Source organism: Spinacia oleracea, chromosome 1, assembly GCF_020520425.1.
Source record: "Spinacia oleracea cultivar Varoflay chromosome 1, BTI_SOV_V1, whole genome shotgun sequence".
NCBI lineage: Eukaryota > Viridiplantae > Streptophyta > Magnoliopsida > Caryophyllales > Amaranthaceae > Spinacia > Spinacia oleracea.
Window position 1 is genome coordinate 96,755,910 of NC_079487.1, and position 16,290 is coordinate 96,772,199.

Sequence of the window (16,290 nt, forward strand, 5' to 3'; positions counted from 1 at the left end):
AACATAATTCATTTTTACTTGTTCTTTTAGTTATAGCTCATCCCAATTGCGCAATTTTTCCCAATTAAGCTAAGATCAACTACAATGGCAAGCTAATTGTTAAAATAGGTAGTTATGCCACCTAATATTTTAAGCTAATTTGTTTTCTAGCTAGTTTGTGTCATACTTCGTATTAGCAAGTTAATTTACCAAACTAGCTTGCTATTTAATTGAGTCAACTTTTTAATTAACAGTTCATTTTTAACTTTGCATTCCAATTGGCAAATTTTCTCCCAAGCAAATTAGTTTGCCAATCTAATTTATCAAAATCACTCTAATGGTTAAGCTAGTAGCTTTTTTTTTTTTTGCAAATTACAAGCAAGTTCCTAGCTACAACCATTAGAGTTGTTCTAATTTGCTTGGCAAAGGTAATTTATCAAAATCACTCCAATGGTTAAGCTAGTAGCTTGAGACTTTTGCAAATTGCAAGCAAGTCCCTAACTACAACCAATGATAAGTTAATTGTTAAATTAGCTTGTCACAACACCTAATATTTTAAACTAATTAATTGTAATACCTCGTATTTTTCTATAATTATAAATATATTTTATTATATTTATAAAACATTTCGTGTATTTTTATAAATTAATTTCATTTAATGAGAATTAAGTGCGCTTTTATCAATGCGAATTTCAAAAACCGGATTTTATTAAATAAATTCAAGGAATTTATTTAATCGGGAATTGTTGGATCGTATTTCAAAAACGAATTTAATAAACTTAAAGCCCGGTCGTTTTGTTTTAATTAAACCCAACAAAGCCTGCAAGGAGTAAACTTAAATGAGCCCGGTAATGAGCCCAACTCAAAACTACCATAACCTAGCCCACAAGGAGAGAAAAACTATAAATAGACCCTCTCATTAAACCCTCACAAAAATTTCAGCACTCCCTCTCTCTCCTCACTTTCTCCCTCCTTGCGGCACCCTCCCCTATCCTCTCGTCCGACCAGTCGTGCGTGCAGCCCAAGGCATTCGTGCCCAGCCGTGCGCGCAAGCCCTCACTGCCCTCTCTCTCGTCGCCTCGCCCCGCAGCGCAGCGCCCTCGCTGTTGCTGTGTGTTGCGTGTGCGTCGTCCCGCCCAGCAGCCACGCAAGCCTCGTGCCCGCTCGTCGCTGTGTTGTGCGCCCAGCGCCTGTCCCTCTCGCCCTTTGTCGCGTGCTCGTGCGCACTGCTTGCTGCGGTGCGTGCGTGTGTTGTTGTTGTTGCATTGTTTGTTCGACGCACACACACACAACACAATTAATTGTTGTGTGTGTGTGTGTGATGTTGAATTGGGATAATCAAATTATGTTTTCAAAAATATTAATTTTCAGTTTTAAATTGATTTAATTATTGTGATTAAGTTTAATTATTGGATTATTTGGATTAAATAAAACGGTTATGAACACCGTATTGGGTTAGTAGTATGTTTTAATTAAAGAAATTGGTTTTGATGATTGAGTTTATAATTTTCAGATTTTATATGTTTATAAAGTGTTGATTTTTGAAGTCAAAACACGTTTTCGGATTTAAACCATTGATAGGGTTTTGGTTTCAAATTGATTGAGCAATTGATGTACATAATTTAATGACAATTTAAATTATGGGAATCAATCTAAATTTTCAGAATGTTTATAAGCTTTAAAAGGTTGGTTTTTAAGGGTTTTAAAGCTAAAAAGTCAATGTTTTTATGCTAGGACTTGAGTTGACTATTTGAGACTATTAAATTACCAATTAATGAATGATTTTTAATTAAACTAAGAGCTTTAGCTTCTTAAATAGTTGCTGGAAATTTAGTAAACATGGATAATAACTTAGTTCTCTTGTTTTGTTTATAGGAGTTGATTTCTAGTGAGTCGTGATTCGCACAGTGGCCCCCGTACTTAGGTATTCCAGGTACGTACAAGACTAGGGTGACCACCCATCCCTTGAGGACTTTGTGAAGTGTATTGAATGCGAATCATGTGAACTTATGTTGTTATGAATTCATGTTTGATGATTGGGAATGAATATGTTGTTACGAATTCATGTTTGATACTCCCTCCGTCCCAGATTAGTTGTTACACTTTCCTTTTTTGTCCGTCCCAGATTAGTTGTTACACTTCTAAATTAGGAATGACCCCACAATTATTATATTGTCTCTCTCTTCCCACTAAATTCTTTTTTGTCCCCACACCCTCTCTCATTCAATTAAAAAAAATACCCCACTTACTCCTACCACATCTACTTTTTCAATAAAATAACAATTGATAATCAAACAACCACTTATCACCTAAAACAATGTGCAAAGGTAAGTGTAACAACTAATATGGGACGGAGGGAGTATTAAGAACGAGCATGTTATTAATTATTATTGTTGAATCTATGTGAACGAGCATGTTATGAATTGAATTATGCTTTATAGATTCTATTGAACTATCATGTTATGGACTTTTATAATCGTTGAATTATGTCAAACATGTTGTTCAAGTTGGTTTGCATGTATGAGTAGTGCGCATGCAAGTTGTTGTTATTATTATTATTATTATTATTATTATTATTATTATTATGCTATAGTACAGAATGTCTAGCATAATTATTGAGCCAGTCGAATATTGCCAGTGAGCAATATATATTCTACCAAGGGGTAGAATATGTTAGAGAGTCTATGTGAATTGAATTAAGGACAATTTGTGCTAAGGGCACACCCCGCTTGTTAATAGGCAATGTCGGGTTATCTCAAACAGTGTTTTTGAGAAGGAACAATGGGAGTAATTTCACTTGAGTCTATGTTTGATCACAAGTCCTAAAGAAGTAAAATAATGAAGTGTCATTGTTGAATTGTTTAATTGTTCAATTGTTGGTATGTTGTGTCTTGTATAGAGTCTTGAGTCGCCTTGAACACAATATACTAATTAACGTAAAGTGTAACCCAAAGAGCTTCAAAACTCTTGGAATGTATATACCTTGAGTATGAACAATGGGGGGAGTCTTGCTGGAAAACTGTAGGGGAATACAGTTAAACATAATAACATGTGTGGAACAATCCCCAAAGCCAGGAAACATGTATAAAGCACAGCTTAAGCAAACTTACATTCGAAGCGTGTTTTCCACAATAATATGTCAACGAACACGAACAAAGAACTCCACTTGTCGTTCCTCTACTTGGTTCACCGACACGTCAGATCCGTCTTGATTATCGTAGCTTAGACAATTGATCAAGATACTTTGCTTTTTGGGATGAACACACTATGGAGGCACAGAGAGAATTAGGGTTCTCTGTTTTCTCCTAGGGTTCTGTGTAATCTGAATTGTGATTGTGTTAAGTTGGAAATTAGGTTGTAAGGTTATTTACATAACCTTACTAACTGACCAAGCCAAGAGGCAAGGCCGGCTAGCAAGCCCGCAAGCCAAAACACACGGACACGCACATCCAGTGGGCCGTAGGCCGCGCTGCTGCTGTGTCGTGGTCGCGGCCCGCATGCACGCGCACAGCTCCGCGCCACAAGGGCCTCGCTGCTGCTGCGTTGCTTTGCTTGCTCGCCTATGCGCGCGCCTATGGGCCTCGAGTGCTTCGTGCACTCGGCTCGTGGGACGCTCCTTGTATTCTCGATTAAATATATTTCCGATATATTTATTTATCGTTTCGTATACGACGAATCACCGTCGTACGATACGATTTATTCGTGTCGCCTAGCTTACGAATATTCGCGATACGATATACGATTCTGATGCAAGGTCGTATCGTATAATACGTTTCCAACTTAAATCCCGAAAAGCTATTAAATGAATTTTCGATTCATTTAATCCGGTGATCTGTTACGTGTCATTGGTGTGACCTTGTAGGTTCAGTCAAGAGTAAGTTGTGAGTTCAATATCCATTAGAACTCACTGATCGAAAGCATTGCTCCAGCTAGCTGTTCCGATCACTTGATCTCACTGAATTAATTGTTCGCAATTAATCTGAACCTTGGTATTAGACTTAATGCACCTTGGGTGAAGGACATATATCCTTCAATCTCCCACTTGTCATTCAGACAAGTGTGCATCCACATTCCTTTGTCGCTTAGTGTTACTTACTGAACATAAGGTAAGATCCAAGCCATCCTTATTAGGTCTAGAAGTGTTTCTCGAATTACAGAGTTCAACTATCAAACTTTTGCAGAAGGTTAAGCCTAACCATTCTGAGCACGGCCATGCATTTTACAGTATCTAACTCTCCGAGAGGCCTTGTTACACAACAACACCATATCCTATCAAAGATAGGAGGACAATCCATTCTTGCAATCTATGAACACTCACTTTGATTCATAGTACGCCCAATAACTGCTTTTATAGCCTCCTTTTACGGTGCGATGTTTAGCTAGTATCAAAGCGAACTAATTCTCAAACGAGCAGACATAATTGCTCATGTTCTGAGGAACGGTTTCTAATCACCATTAATGAGAACTACCTATGACATGACTTTAATATCTTAAAGCGTTCTCATGGTCAATTCGATTCAAGATCCAATAAGTATCTATGCAAAAGATTCTGACATCCAGTCACTCTAGTTCAAGAAACAGAACTAAGTAATCTAATTGCAATCTAATCTTCATTAGTCATTGGTCGTCAACCTTTCAATGACCTGGATTAGGGATCCTTTGTGACTTCAATATTCAAGTTCACTTATGGGTGTTTCTTCGTCGAAGAATCCATCTTGACATCCCATTTGAATGATTTGAATCACATGGACTTATCATTTAATTCTAAACCACAATTAAATGAATATGAAATAAATAAATTTCATAAATATGAAATGGTTAAACCAATTGTTTTAAACATAGATCTAACAGATGTTCTAAAATAATACTTAGAAAATCAAAGCCTTTCTCCAACATGCTTGATTCCCATGGTTGCTACATGTGCGTTGTGTTTCACTTGTGGCAATGGTTTAGTCAATGGATCCGCGACGTTGTCGTCAGTTCCAACCTTGCAAATCTCGATTTCCTTTCTTTCAACGATCTCTCGAAGTATATGAAATCGCCGCAGTACGTGCTTGGACTTCTGCTGGCTCCTAGGCTCCCTTGCCTGGGCAATGGCTCCGCTGTTGTCGCAATACAAATCCACTGGTCCTTTAATGGAGGGGACAACACCAAGTTCTTCGATGAACTTCCGAATCCAAACAGCTTCCTTTGCTGCTTCTGAGGCAGCAATGTACTCGGCTTCAGTTGTAGAATCCGCAATAGTGCTTTGCTTAGCACTTTTCCAGCTTACTGCTCCGCCGTTGAGGCAGAACACAAACCCAGACTGTGATCTGAAATCATCTCTGTCGGTTTGAAAGCTTGCGTCTGTATAGCCCTTAACAATCAACTCATCTGTACCACCATAAACCAGAAACTGATCCTTAGTCCTTTTCAGGTACTTTAGGATGTTCTTGGCAGCAGTCCAATGCGCCTCACCTGGTTCTGACTGGTACCTGCTCGTCGCACTGAGTGCAAACGAAACATCCGGCCTTGTACAAATCATAGCATACATGATGGATCCAATAGCCGAAGCGTATGGAATTCCACTCATCTTTCTACGCTCATCAGATGTTTTGGGACACTGATTCTTGCTTAGATATATGCCATGTGACATGGGTAGATGGCCTCTCTTGGCTTCCATCATATTGAACCTAGCTAGCACTTTGTCAATGTAAGTGCTTTGGCTTAGTCCAATCATCCTCTTAGATCTATCCCTATAGATCTTGATGCCCAATATGTACTGTGCCTCTCCTAAGTCCTTCATTGAGAAACACTTCCCGTGCCAAGTCTTTACAGACTCCAACATAGAAATGTCGTTTCCAATAAGCAGTATGTCGTCAACATACAAGACTAGGAATGCAATTTTACTCCCACTGACCTTCTTGTATACACAAGATTCGTCCTGATTCTTGATGAAGCCAAACTTATTGACTGCTTCATCAAATCGTTTATTCCAACTCCTTGATGCCTGCTTTAGCCCGTAGATGGACTTCTTAAGCTTGCATACCTTTCCTTGGTTCTTTTGATCGACAAAACCCTCCGGCTATGTCATGAACACAGTATCTTCAAGAACGCCGTTCAAGAAGGCAGTTTTGACATCCATTTGCCATATTTCATAGTCATGAAAAGCGGCAATCGCAAGGATTATCCGAATAGACTTAAGCATCGCGACTGGAGAAAAGGTTTCATCGTAGTCAACGCCGTGAACTTGCCTGTAACCTTTTGCTACCAATCTAGCCTTGTATATATATACAATTCCATCTTTGTCTTTCTTCAATTTGAAGACCCATTTGCATCCGATAGGTGTGAACCCATCCGGCAAATCAACCAAATCCCAGACTTGATTTTCAGACATGGAGTCTATTTCAGATTGCATGGCCTCTAACCATTTAATGGAGCTTGGGCTCGTCATAGCTTGCTTGTAAGTCAAAGGTTCATCACTATCCAATATGAGAACGTCTAAGTTTTCAGTCAACAGGACGCCTGTCCATCTATCCGGCTGAAAAATAGTTCTATTTGACCTACGAGGGGCAACAACGTTTTGAGGAACTACTCCCACTGGCTCTTCTAAAGACCTTGGAGGTTCATCAACTTGAACTGCTTCTAAAGAGTTCTGAGTTCGTTGTTCGTCTCGAATCTCTTTGAGGTCTATTATTCTCCCACTTGTCAATTTGGAAATATGGTTTCTTTCCAAAAAGACACCGTCACGAGCAACGAATACCTTGTTGTCTGACTTGTTGTAGAAATAATACCTCATAGTTTCTTTTGGATACCCAACGAAGAAACATTTGTCAGATTTAGGTTGTAGCTTGTCCGAAATTAATCGCTTGACATATGCTTCGCAACCCAAATCTTCAGAAAAGACAACTTTGGAAGTTTCTCAGTCCATAATTCGTATGGAGTCTTTTCAACAGCTTTTGACGGAGCACGATTCAATGTGAGTGCTGCAGTTTGCAACGCATGTCCCCAGAACTGTAAAGGAAGTTCGGCCTGACCCATCATTGACCTGACCATATCAAGTAAGGTCCTATTTCTCCGTTCCGACACTCCATTCCATTGAGGTGTCCCCGGAGCAGTCAATTTAGAAAGAATACCGCATTCTTTTAGATGGTCATCAAACTCGTGGCTAAGATATTCACCTCCTCGATCCGATCTTAGAGCTTTGATTTTCTTGCCATGTTGATTCTGTACTTCATTTTTAAATTCTCTGAATTTCTCAAACGATCCAGACTTGTGCTTCATTAAATAAATATAGCCATATCTACTGAAGTCGTCCGTAAACGTTATGAAATAGCTGAACTCACCTCTAGCTTTCGTACTCATAGGCCCACATACGTCTGTATGTATTAGCCCTACTAGTTCGCTTGCTTTTTCTCCCACCTTTGAGAAAGGTTGCTTTGTCATTTTGCCAAGTAAACAAGATTTGCATTGATCAATCTTCTCTAAGTCGAATGATTCTAGAATTCCTTTCCGTTGAAGTAATTCCATGCGCTTTATGTTTATATGGCCTAATCGACAATGCCACAGAAATGTGAGATCCGAATCACCAGTTTTAGCCTTTTTGGTATTTATGTTATAAATGTGTTTGCTCGTATCTAGCACATAAAGACCGTTTTCTTGTTGTGCTGAACCATAAAACATTCCATTCAAAGAAAAAGAACAACTATTGTCTTTAAACTGAAAACTAAAACATTTAGAATCCAAACTTGAAACGGAAATGATGTTTCTGGTGATACTAGGAACGTAGTAACAGTTTTCTAGTTCCAAAAAAAACCCACCAGGCAAAGAAATAAAATAAGATCCTACGGCTAATGCAGCAATCCGTGCTCCATTTCCCACGCGTAGATTCATCTCGCCTTTATCAAGCCTTCTACTTCTCCTTAGTCCCTGTGAATTGGAACATAAGTGTGAGCCACAGCCAGTATCTAATACCCAAGAAGTAGAATTAGCAAGATTACAATGTATAACATATATACCTGAAGTAGAAGCAAAGTTCCCGTTCTTCTCATCTTCCTTCTTCTTCAAGCAATCCCTCTTCCAATGCCCCTTCTTCTTGCAGTAGAAGCATTCAGAGTCGGCAGGAGAACGAGTCGCCCTTTTCTGTTTACCAGAACTGGCGCCGTTGGACTTGGATGAGGGCGAAGCCTTGCCCTTACCCTTCTTACCCTTATTCTTGCCTGATTTTTTGAAGTTCTTGCCCTTACGCACCATAAGCATATCGTGCTTGTTCTCTTGCTTGAGCGTCTTTTCAGCGGTTTTCAGCATACCGTGAAGCTCAGTAAGAGATTTCTCCATGCTGTTCATGTTGTAATTCAACTTGAACTGGTCATAGCCATTATGAAGCGAATGGAGAATGATGTCAATAGCCATTTCATTTGAGACGTCAGAATCTAGAGCTCTCATGTTCTCAAAGAGTCCAATCATTTTAAGAACATGTGGGCTCACTGGTTCTCCTTTCTTGAGCTTAGTCTCAAGGATCAACCTCTGAGTCTCGAATCTTTCGATTCTTGCTTGGTCCTGAAACATGTTCTTCAACTCCGAGATGATTTGGTAAGCATCCGAGTTAATGAACGTTTTCTGAAGTTTAGGACTCATGGATGCAAGCATCACACATTTGACATCCCTGTTGGCCTGAATCCAACGATTAAGGGCAGCTTGAGTTACTTCCGGCCCAGCCTCTTCCGGTAACTCTTCCTCAAGGACATATTCTTTTTCCTCAAGCGTAAGAACTATTTGTAAGTTCCTTTGCCAGTCGAGGAAATTGTTGCCATTCAACTTCTCCTTGTCGAGAATTGAACGCAGATTGAAGGTGTTATTGTTTGCGGCCATTTTGATTACTACAATCGAAAAGAATTTGCAATTAATAACCATTCATACAATTCAATAACTTTGAAATAAAAGCAAAACATGCAATCATTAAAGCTATTAAAACATTTCATTCATGCAAAAATCAAAAACATGGTCCAAAATGAATGAAACGATTCCAAGACCCCAAAAGTCCTAAATCCTTAAGCAGCTTTAGCATGTCTTAAGTAGTTTAAGATTTTAGGTAAGCAAAACCTATTGCTAGTAATCTCCAAATTACTCTTGGTTGATAAATTAATGCCATAATTTATCCCATTGCCACAACTTAATGCCATTGTTGTTTGAGTTGTAACCACAATCAACGTGCTCCTTTAGGACGCCTTACCACCTAAGTCAACTAAAATAGCACCTCGCTTTAGCGTAAACCTACTATCTTAGATCCCTAGATTTTTGTAAGTGTTGATTTGGAAGGCAATTTTTAAACTCAATATTACTTGGACCTAGTTGTTTCTATGTTGGTTCGATTATTTAGTGAACTTAAAACTAATCGATTCATAGGAAACAACCTGTTCATGCAAAGCATACATACATTCATACATTCACGCATAATATATATATAGAAGTGCATAAATAAATGGTGATCTAGTATGGCCCAAAACATCTTGTCTTGAAGTATCCAATCTTCATCACCTCCTTGTTAGCTTGGCATCGTCTTGAATCTTCGTTCAAATGCTAACTTAAATTTCTAAACTTAGAAATACTTGAAAATAATAAATTACATCAAAATTTCCATGGTACGCAGACCATATTTAAAACTTTACATTCAAAGATAGAACGGTACACTGACCGTATTTAACTATCCTAAATTGGCCATACTAGTCACTTGGAGTACCTGCATTACATAAAATATATATTCTATGCATTCACCCATTCGTGTGCTAAAACGAATGGCCCATGTTAATATGCAAGTATTTACGTGAATTAATTAAAATTCACGTTCACATAAACGCGTCCTAAAAGATTAATCAATTTCCAAATTATTAATCCTTAGACTTTATTCTAATTAAAATTGAATTTAATTAAAATAATGCAACCTACGAAAATAATTTAAAAATAATTATTTCATTTTAATTTCATTTAGTGGTTCCCACTCAAACCAATAATTATTTCGGATAATTAATTATGAAATATTAAATTAAAACTCGCGGCCCGGCCCAAGCAAATAAAATATTAAATTAAATATCCCGTTAGCCCAAATTAATGAAAATATACGAAGCCCAGCGAATTAAACAATTTTTAACAAAAAAAAGTCCAATTACTTAGTCGGGCTAGGCTTGCGCCCAGCCCCTGCCTTGCGTGAGGCCCAAGAGCGCACGAGCAAGGCTCGGACACCCAGGCCCCATCGCGCGCGCGCACCGCGTCCCCGCAGCGTAGCTGCCCTACGTGCGTGTTGTGCGTCGTGTGTATGTGCTGGACGTCGCATGGCTCGCGCCTTGCTTCGTCGCAGCCCCACAAGCATACCCGCCTGCCCCTTCCTCGCCCAGCGCGCACGAGGCACGCAGCGTAGCTGCTGCTGCCCGTGTCGCATGCGGCTCGGTCAAGCACAATGGGGGCGCATGGCTCGACGAGCCATACGTCCACCATGCTCATGTTCGTGCCTTTGGTTCGTGATACGGACCAACTTAATTAAAATTAAATTTAATTTCACGAACTTGCATTAATATTATTTTTCAAAAAGTTACAATTTTTATTTTCGAAAAACAACGATTTTTAACGATTCAATAAACTTTAACGACAATCCAATTTCGTAAAATTATTAAATCAAGGGCTAACAATATTCAAAATTTTAAGAACGATCGAATCAACATTAAAGTTTGAACTTTTAATTAATAAAATCCGAAGCTTTAAATCGTTCATAAACAATTAAATTTCAGATTTTTAATAATTTGGTTTAAGTGCGATTAAAATTAACGAAACCATTCAAAATTTTAATCCAATAATTTTTAAAATTTGCCACTGACCCATGAAATTATCTCCCCTTTCCCAATTAACCGAATTATTAAACCAAAATTAATTAAAATGCAATTAGGGTTTCAAATTTTACGAATTGGGGAAAGGCAAAATTAGAGTTTATACTTATCGGAAAAATCTGATTTTTTTTTTTTTTGGCAATTAACAGTATATTAATAACCAAAGCAGGGAGCAAAAGCTCAAATGTTACAAAGAGGACCAGACCTCCAAAACACCAGCACCAACAGAAAACACAGAAGGCCTAAACCAGCCCTACAACTGCACTAGCTTATCTCTAAGCTCTTCTGAGCATCTACATGACACTCTAAACAGAATTTCTCTTATAATACAAGAACTAGACTTGACTGCTCTCTTGAAAATGACAGCATTTCTAGCAAGCCAGATGCTGTATACAGTTTCAGCAAAGCACATCACATACAACTTTGCAATGTTCCCAGTTTTCCTACCCTTCTTTGCAGCAATCTCCAACTCCCTAGAGAAACCATAACCACCTCCATTAAGACCTAAATGCCTCAAAATTGCTTGCCAAATTGCAGCAGAGAAGCTGCAATCAAAAAACAGATGCTCAACTATTTCCTTCTTTGCTTTGCATAACACACACAAATCAGCACATGGGATCCCCCAAGCTTGAATTCTATCTGCAGTGTATAGCCTATTCAATCCAGCCAGCCAAGTTATAAATATGCTTCTAGGACTGGCCCTGTTATTGTACAAGACCCTTTTCCATGGAATTTTAGGGTGATCCCCCTGCAGCTTCCTATACACTAGACCAATTGAGTACTTCCCTTTAGCATTAACATTATTCCACCCACCAACTTGCTGAATCAGTTCTCTTGCACCCAGGATCTTCTTCAGTGACCAAGAACATGAGTTAGGGATAGGGCATACTAAAGGATCTCCCCCTTTCATATAGTAAAAGTCCACCCATCGAACCCACAACTTGTCTTTTTTATGAGCAAGAGCCCACAACAGCTTCCCAATGGCTACTTTGTTCCACATAGCAATGTTCTTTATGTTCCACCCTCCAGCAGACTTAGGCAAATACAACCTCTCCCAAGCTACCAGAGCTTTTTTGGAACAACTTGTATCACCAGTCCACAAGAAAACCCTGCAATAAGCCTCAACTTCCTTCACTATTTTCTTTGGAAGTATAAATATCTGGCACCAGAATGTTTGCATCCCAAAAAGTATTGTTTTGATGAGAAGCAATCTTCCTGCATAAGAAAGAAACTTAGCAGACCACACTTTAGCTCTAGCCAGAATCTTCTCCACAAGAGGCTTGCACTGATGATAATTCAATTTCTTGGAGGAGAGGGGGACCCCCAGGTATCTAAAAGGAAGAACTCCTTCAGGAATGTCAACCTGTTCCAAAATGTGAGCTTTCTCAGCAGCAGTAACACCTCCAAAATATATATTACTCTTTCCCATGTTGGCCTCCAAACCAGACACAGAAGAGAATTTCTGAAAAGCTTCCAGCAACAACTGAACTGAAATTTTGTCAGCCCTTGCAAATAACAACAAATCATCAGCAAACATCATGTGGGAAATGTTCAATTTCTCACATCTGGGGTGAAAATTAAAATCTGGCACAACCTTCAATTGAGTCATACACCTAGTTAAGTATTCCATTCCAATGGAAAACAAAAAAGGAGACAAAGGGTCTCCTTGTCTTAACCCTTTCTTAGCAGGAAAGGGTTTACTAGGGAATCCATTTATCAAAACTGAATATGAAACAGTAGTAATGCAAGCCATTATCCACTGGACAAAAAGAGAAGGGAATCCCAACTCATGTAACACAGTTTCCAGAAACCCCCATTCTATTGAATCATATGCTTTTTTCAAATCTATTTTAAGCACACACCTTGGTGATATATGAGCTCTGCCATACCCTTTAATAAGTTCAGTAGCAAGTAAAATGTTGTCAGCAATATACCTTCCAGGAATGAAACCAGATTGGCATTCACTAACCACTTCAGCCACTACCCTTTGCAATCTAGCAGTAAGCACCTTTGAGATGATTTTGTACACCAAAGTGAAGCATGCAATTGGGCGAAAATCCTTCACATGAGAAGAATTAATCACCTTAGGAACTAAGGTGATTGAGGTGCAATTCACACCCAAATACATCTGCTTGCTTTGAAAAAAGAACTGAACAGCTCTATACACATCTGTTTTGATAATATGCCAAGCCTTTTTAAAGAACACAGCATTAAAACCATCAAGGCCTGGAGCCTTGCTATCATCAATGCTATTTAAAGCATCATCGATTTCACCATGAGTGACTGGTCTAACCAAAGACATTGCAGCTTCAGTAGACAGCCTGGGACCTGATCTCAAAATAGGAATATTAGTTGTAGGGATACTACTGGCAGCAGTCCCCTAACAACTTGTTATAGAAATTCTGTATTTCTCTAGTGATAACATCAGGATCAGTCAACTTAAGCCCTTGATCATTATACAGCAATGAAATTCTGTTGGTATTTCTTCTTTGTTTCACAGAAGCAAAGAAGAATCTAGAGTTAGAATCACCATTAGACAACCAGTTAATTCTAGATTTTTGCTTAAGAGCTGACTCCTCAACAGAGAGCCACTTGATGAGGTCCTTTGTGCACCTTTTCTCTTCAACTTGCAACAAGATATCTGATGGATCATCCACCAATTGTGCCTGAACACTATCAAGAGATACCTGAGCTTGCTGAATTCTCATATCAATCCCAGCAAATTCCTCTTTGTGCAATTGCTTCAGCTTACTTTTAAGCCTTTTTAACTTGAACCAGATGCAACTAAGTGGATTGCCCTGTATAGGTCTATTCCAATCAAGAGTGACAACAGTCTAAAATTGAGAATGATTAGCCAAGAAATCAAAGAACTTGAATGGTCTACCTCCCCCTGTGTGATCATTCCCAAACTGTACCAACAGAGGAGAGTGATCTAAAATTGAAGTATTACCATAATCCACTGCAATGTGACCAAATTGAAGCATCCAACATCCATTCCCTAGTGCTCTGTCAATCCTACTGGCCACCCTAGCATCACCTAACCCCTTGTTGCTCCATGAGAAAAAATGTCAAGAACTCCTAAGTTCACTCACACTTGTATTAGCTATGAATTCTTCAAAATCATGAGTTTCATATCTACTAACAGCAGCACCACCAATCCTATCCTGGGTATTCAAAACAGCATTAAAGTCACCTATAATCAACCAGGGGGCATTACTAACACTTGCAGCAATCCCTGTTAAGGAAGCCCACAAACCTCTTCTTGTTTCTACTGTATGTAAGCCATAAACAGCTGTAAAAAAACACACAAACACTCCCTTACTACCCATGATCTCACCATGGATGAACTTCTCATGAGTAGTGTGAACCAATACTGACCCATTCACCATGTTCCAGCCCACCCAAATTCTGCCTCTAGGGTTACAAGCAGAGTTACAATGCCAAGTCCAAGCCTTCCCTATTTTTTGCTGAACTTTGTCTTTATTCTTATCCTTTACTCTAGTCTCCATAACTGCTATCACATCTACATTATTCTTACTTAAGAACTGCTTCAAAGTTCTTGTTTTATTAGGATCATTAAGACCCCTTATATTCCAAGCACAAACAATCATCCTGGGTGGTTGGTAAAACCAGATACCCCCCCTTCATTCTCCTCCTCAACTCCAGTTATGTTCTCATCCTGTTGCTCCATAGATAGCAGACTAAAAGAGTTCTGCACTGGAGTACCCTTTAACACAGGTCTCTCCTCCCTATGTTTAGTTCTCCTAGCATCCACTCTCCATTCTGTTGTTTCATGAGCTTCCACATTGTTACCCACAGGAGTAAGGTGATCTTCAACAACCTGTGGCTTTTGTACATGTTTTGGTACCCATTTCTTAATCACCTTTTTAACAGGAGCAACTGCTTTGAACACTTTCACATTGCAATTATGCCCCACCATACAACACTTCTTACAATATTCTGGTTTCCACTCATAATCTATTGCTTGTTCAAATTCTTGTCCTGAGGGATCTGCTACAGTAATACTAGTAGGCAATGGTCTAGTTACATCTACCTCAACAAGCACTCTAGAAAAGGAAATTCTAAGCTGCTGAGAAGTGCACTCATCTGCATACAAAGGCACCCCAACCACACTACTCAATCTACTGAGAGAGTCTTCTCCCCAACAGTTCAAAGGCAGGTTTGGGAACTTAATCCACAGAGGAATGACTTTCAACACTTCCTCATGAAAACGAAAACTAGGAGACCACTGCTTGAGAATAGTAGGCTTCCCATAGAAGAAGTGTGGCCCTGCAAACAACACAGCATCCCTATCCTCTACAGATCCAAATTTCAGCACAAAATATCCTTCATCATGTAGAAAAACCTTAGGCATAGCTACATGATTCCATTCTTTTGTGATAAACCTCATCACATAAGCAATTGTGGGTGTCTCACCAATAACAAACATCACTACAACATTAGACCACAGGGCATTGCATCTATTAAGTTCAGACTGTTGCAAGCAAGCAATTACTTTCCCATCAGTACATACAGGGGCGACAAACGATAGTGCTTTCCCTTTTGAGGCAATAGAGCTACCCTTCACCTTACTAGCCCAAGTTTCAGTTGGTTTAGGAGTCCCATTCTCACCCCCTCCCCCCATCTGCAATCGTCTACTAACAATACGAGCAGATGATGATTGACCCCCATCCTTTTCAGCCACAACAAGCACACCACTCGATTTTCCAGCAGAATGTAAAGATTGGTATTCACGAATTACCTCCTGAAGACGAATTGATACTGGTCCAGCACTAGGATGCACCAATTTTGGGTCAGCAATTGATTCAGGTTCAGCCAGCAATTCCTCCACCATTGCGTAAGTTAGGGTTTGCGTGTTCTCTAAGTTTTCTGGCGTATCATCAGTCTGACTGGCGATTACCGGCGAAGAGGTTCCCGTAGTTCCCGTCGTTCCCGGCGAAACAGCTCGTGTAGTCTTCTTCCTCCTTCCCATCGGTGGACGTGGTGCAGGATAAGCACAGTACCTTATCGTGCGCTACACCCCATGAGAGAGAGAAAATCTGAAATTTTTACCATAGATCAAGCATGTACCCAGCAACATTGTGTCAAAATTTCAAGCAATTCCGAGTTGTTTAGGTCGACCTTTTAATTGAATTACTGTCCGACACTTTTAATTTTTAATGAAAAATTAACAAAAACGCCCAAAAAACGATACTTCGAGGCCTGTTTTCGCAATTCTATTCTCATAAGTTGATCTTAGAAAATCGCTTTCCATCAGATTAGGGTTTTAAAACTCGAAAAAACGAACATTTTTTTATTTCGGACCTGATTATTACGCAATTGATCCAATAATTCGTAAAAATTCCGAAAAATCAACAAAAATTCCAAATTTTTCGACAGATGCAAAAACAATAATAATCATGCTAATTCATGCTTTGAATACATAAGGCTCATG

General features: G+C 39.2%; 1 protein-coding gene across 1 annotated transcript; it reads right to left on the reverse strand.

Moving 5' to 3' along the window:
- Window positions 1-13,198: 13,198 nt before the first annotated feature.
- On the reverse strand, window positions 13,199-14,446 carry LOC110789660 (uncharacterized). The gene is made up of 3 exons (XM_056834336.1): window positions 13,928-14,446; window positions 13,751-13,879; window positions 13,199-13,669 (listed from the first exon to the last, which is right to left on the reverse strand). Exons 1-3 carry the CDS (start codon window positions 14,444-14,446, stop codon window positions 13,199-13,201), a joined length of 1,119 nt encoding a protein of 372 aa, XP_056690314.1.
- Window positions 14,447-16,290: the final 1,844 nt, after the last annotated feature.

What these genes read in the sequence shown, in the direction of transcription:
- LOC110789660 (XM_056834336.1), bottom strand. Translation starts at nt 14,446, where the DNA reads ATGATTGTTTGTGCTTGGAATATAAGGGGTCTTAATGATCCTAATAAA. An exon ending in AATTCATAGCTAATACAAGT is followed by an intron (nt 13,880 to 13,927) that starts GTGAGTGAACTT and finishes TGGAGCAACAAG; the next exon opens with GGGTTAGGTGATGCTAGGGT. An exon ending in TAGATCACTCTCCTCTGTTG is followed by an intron (nt 13,670 to 13,750) that starts GTACAGTTTGGG and finishes TCTCAATTTTAG; the next exon opens with ACTGTTGTCACTCTTGATTG.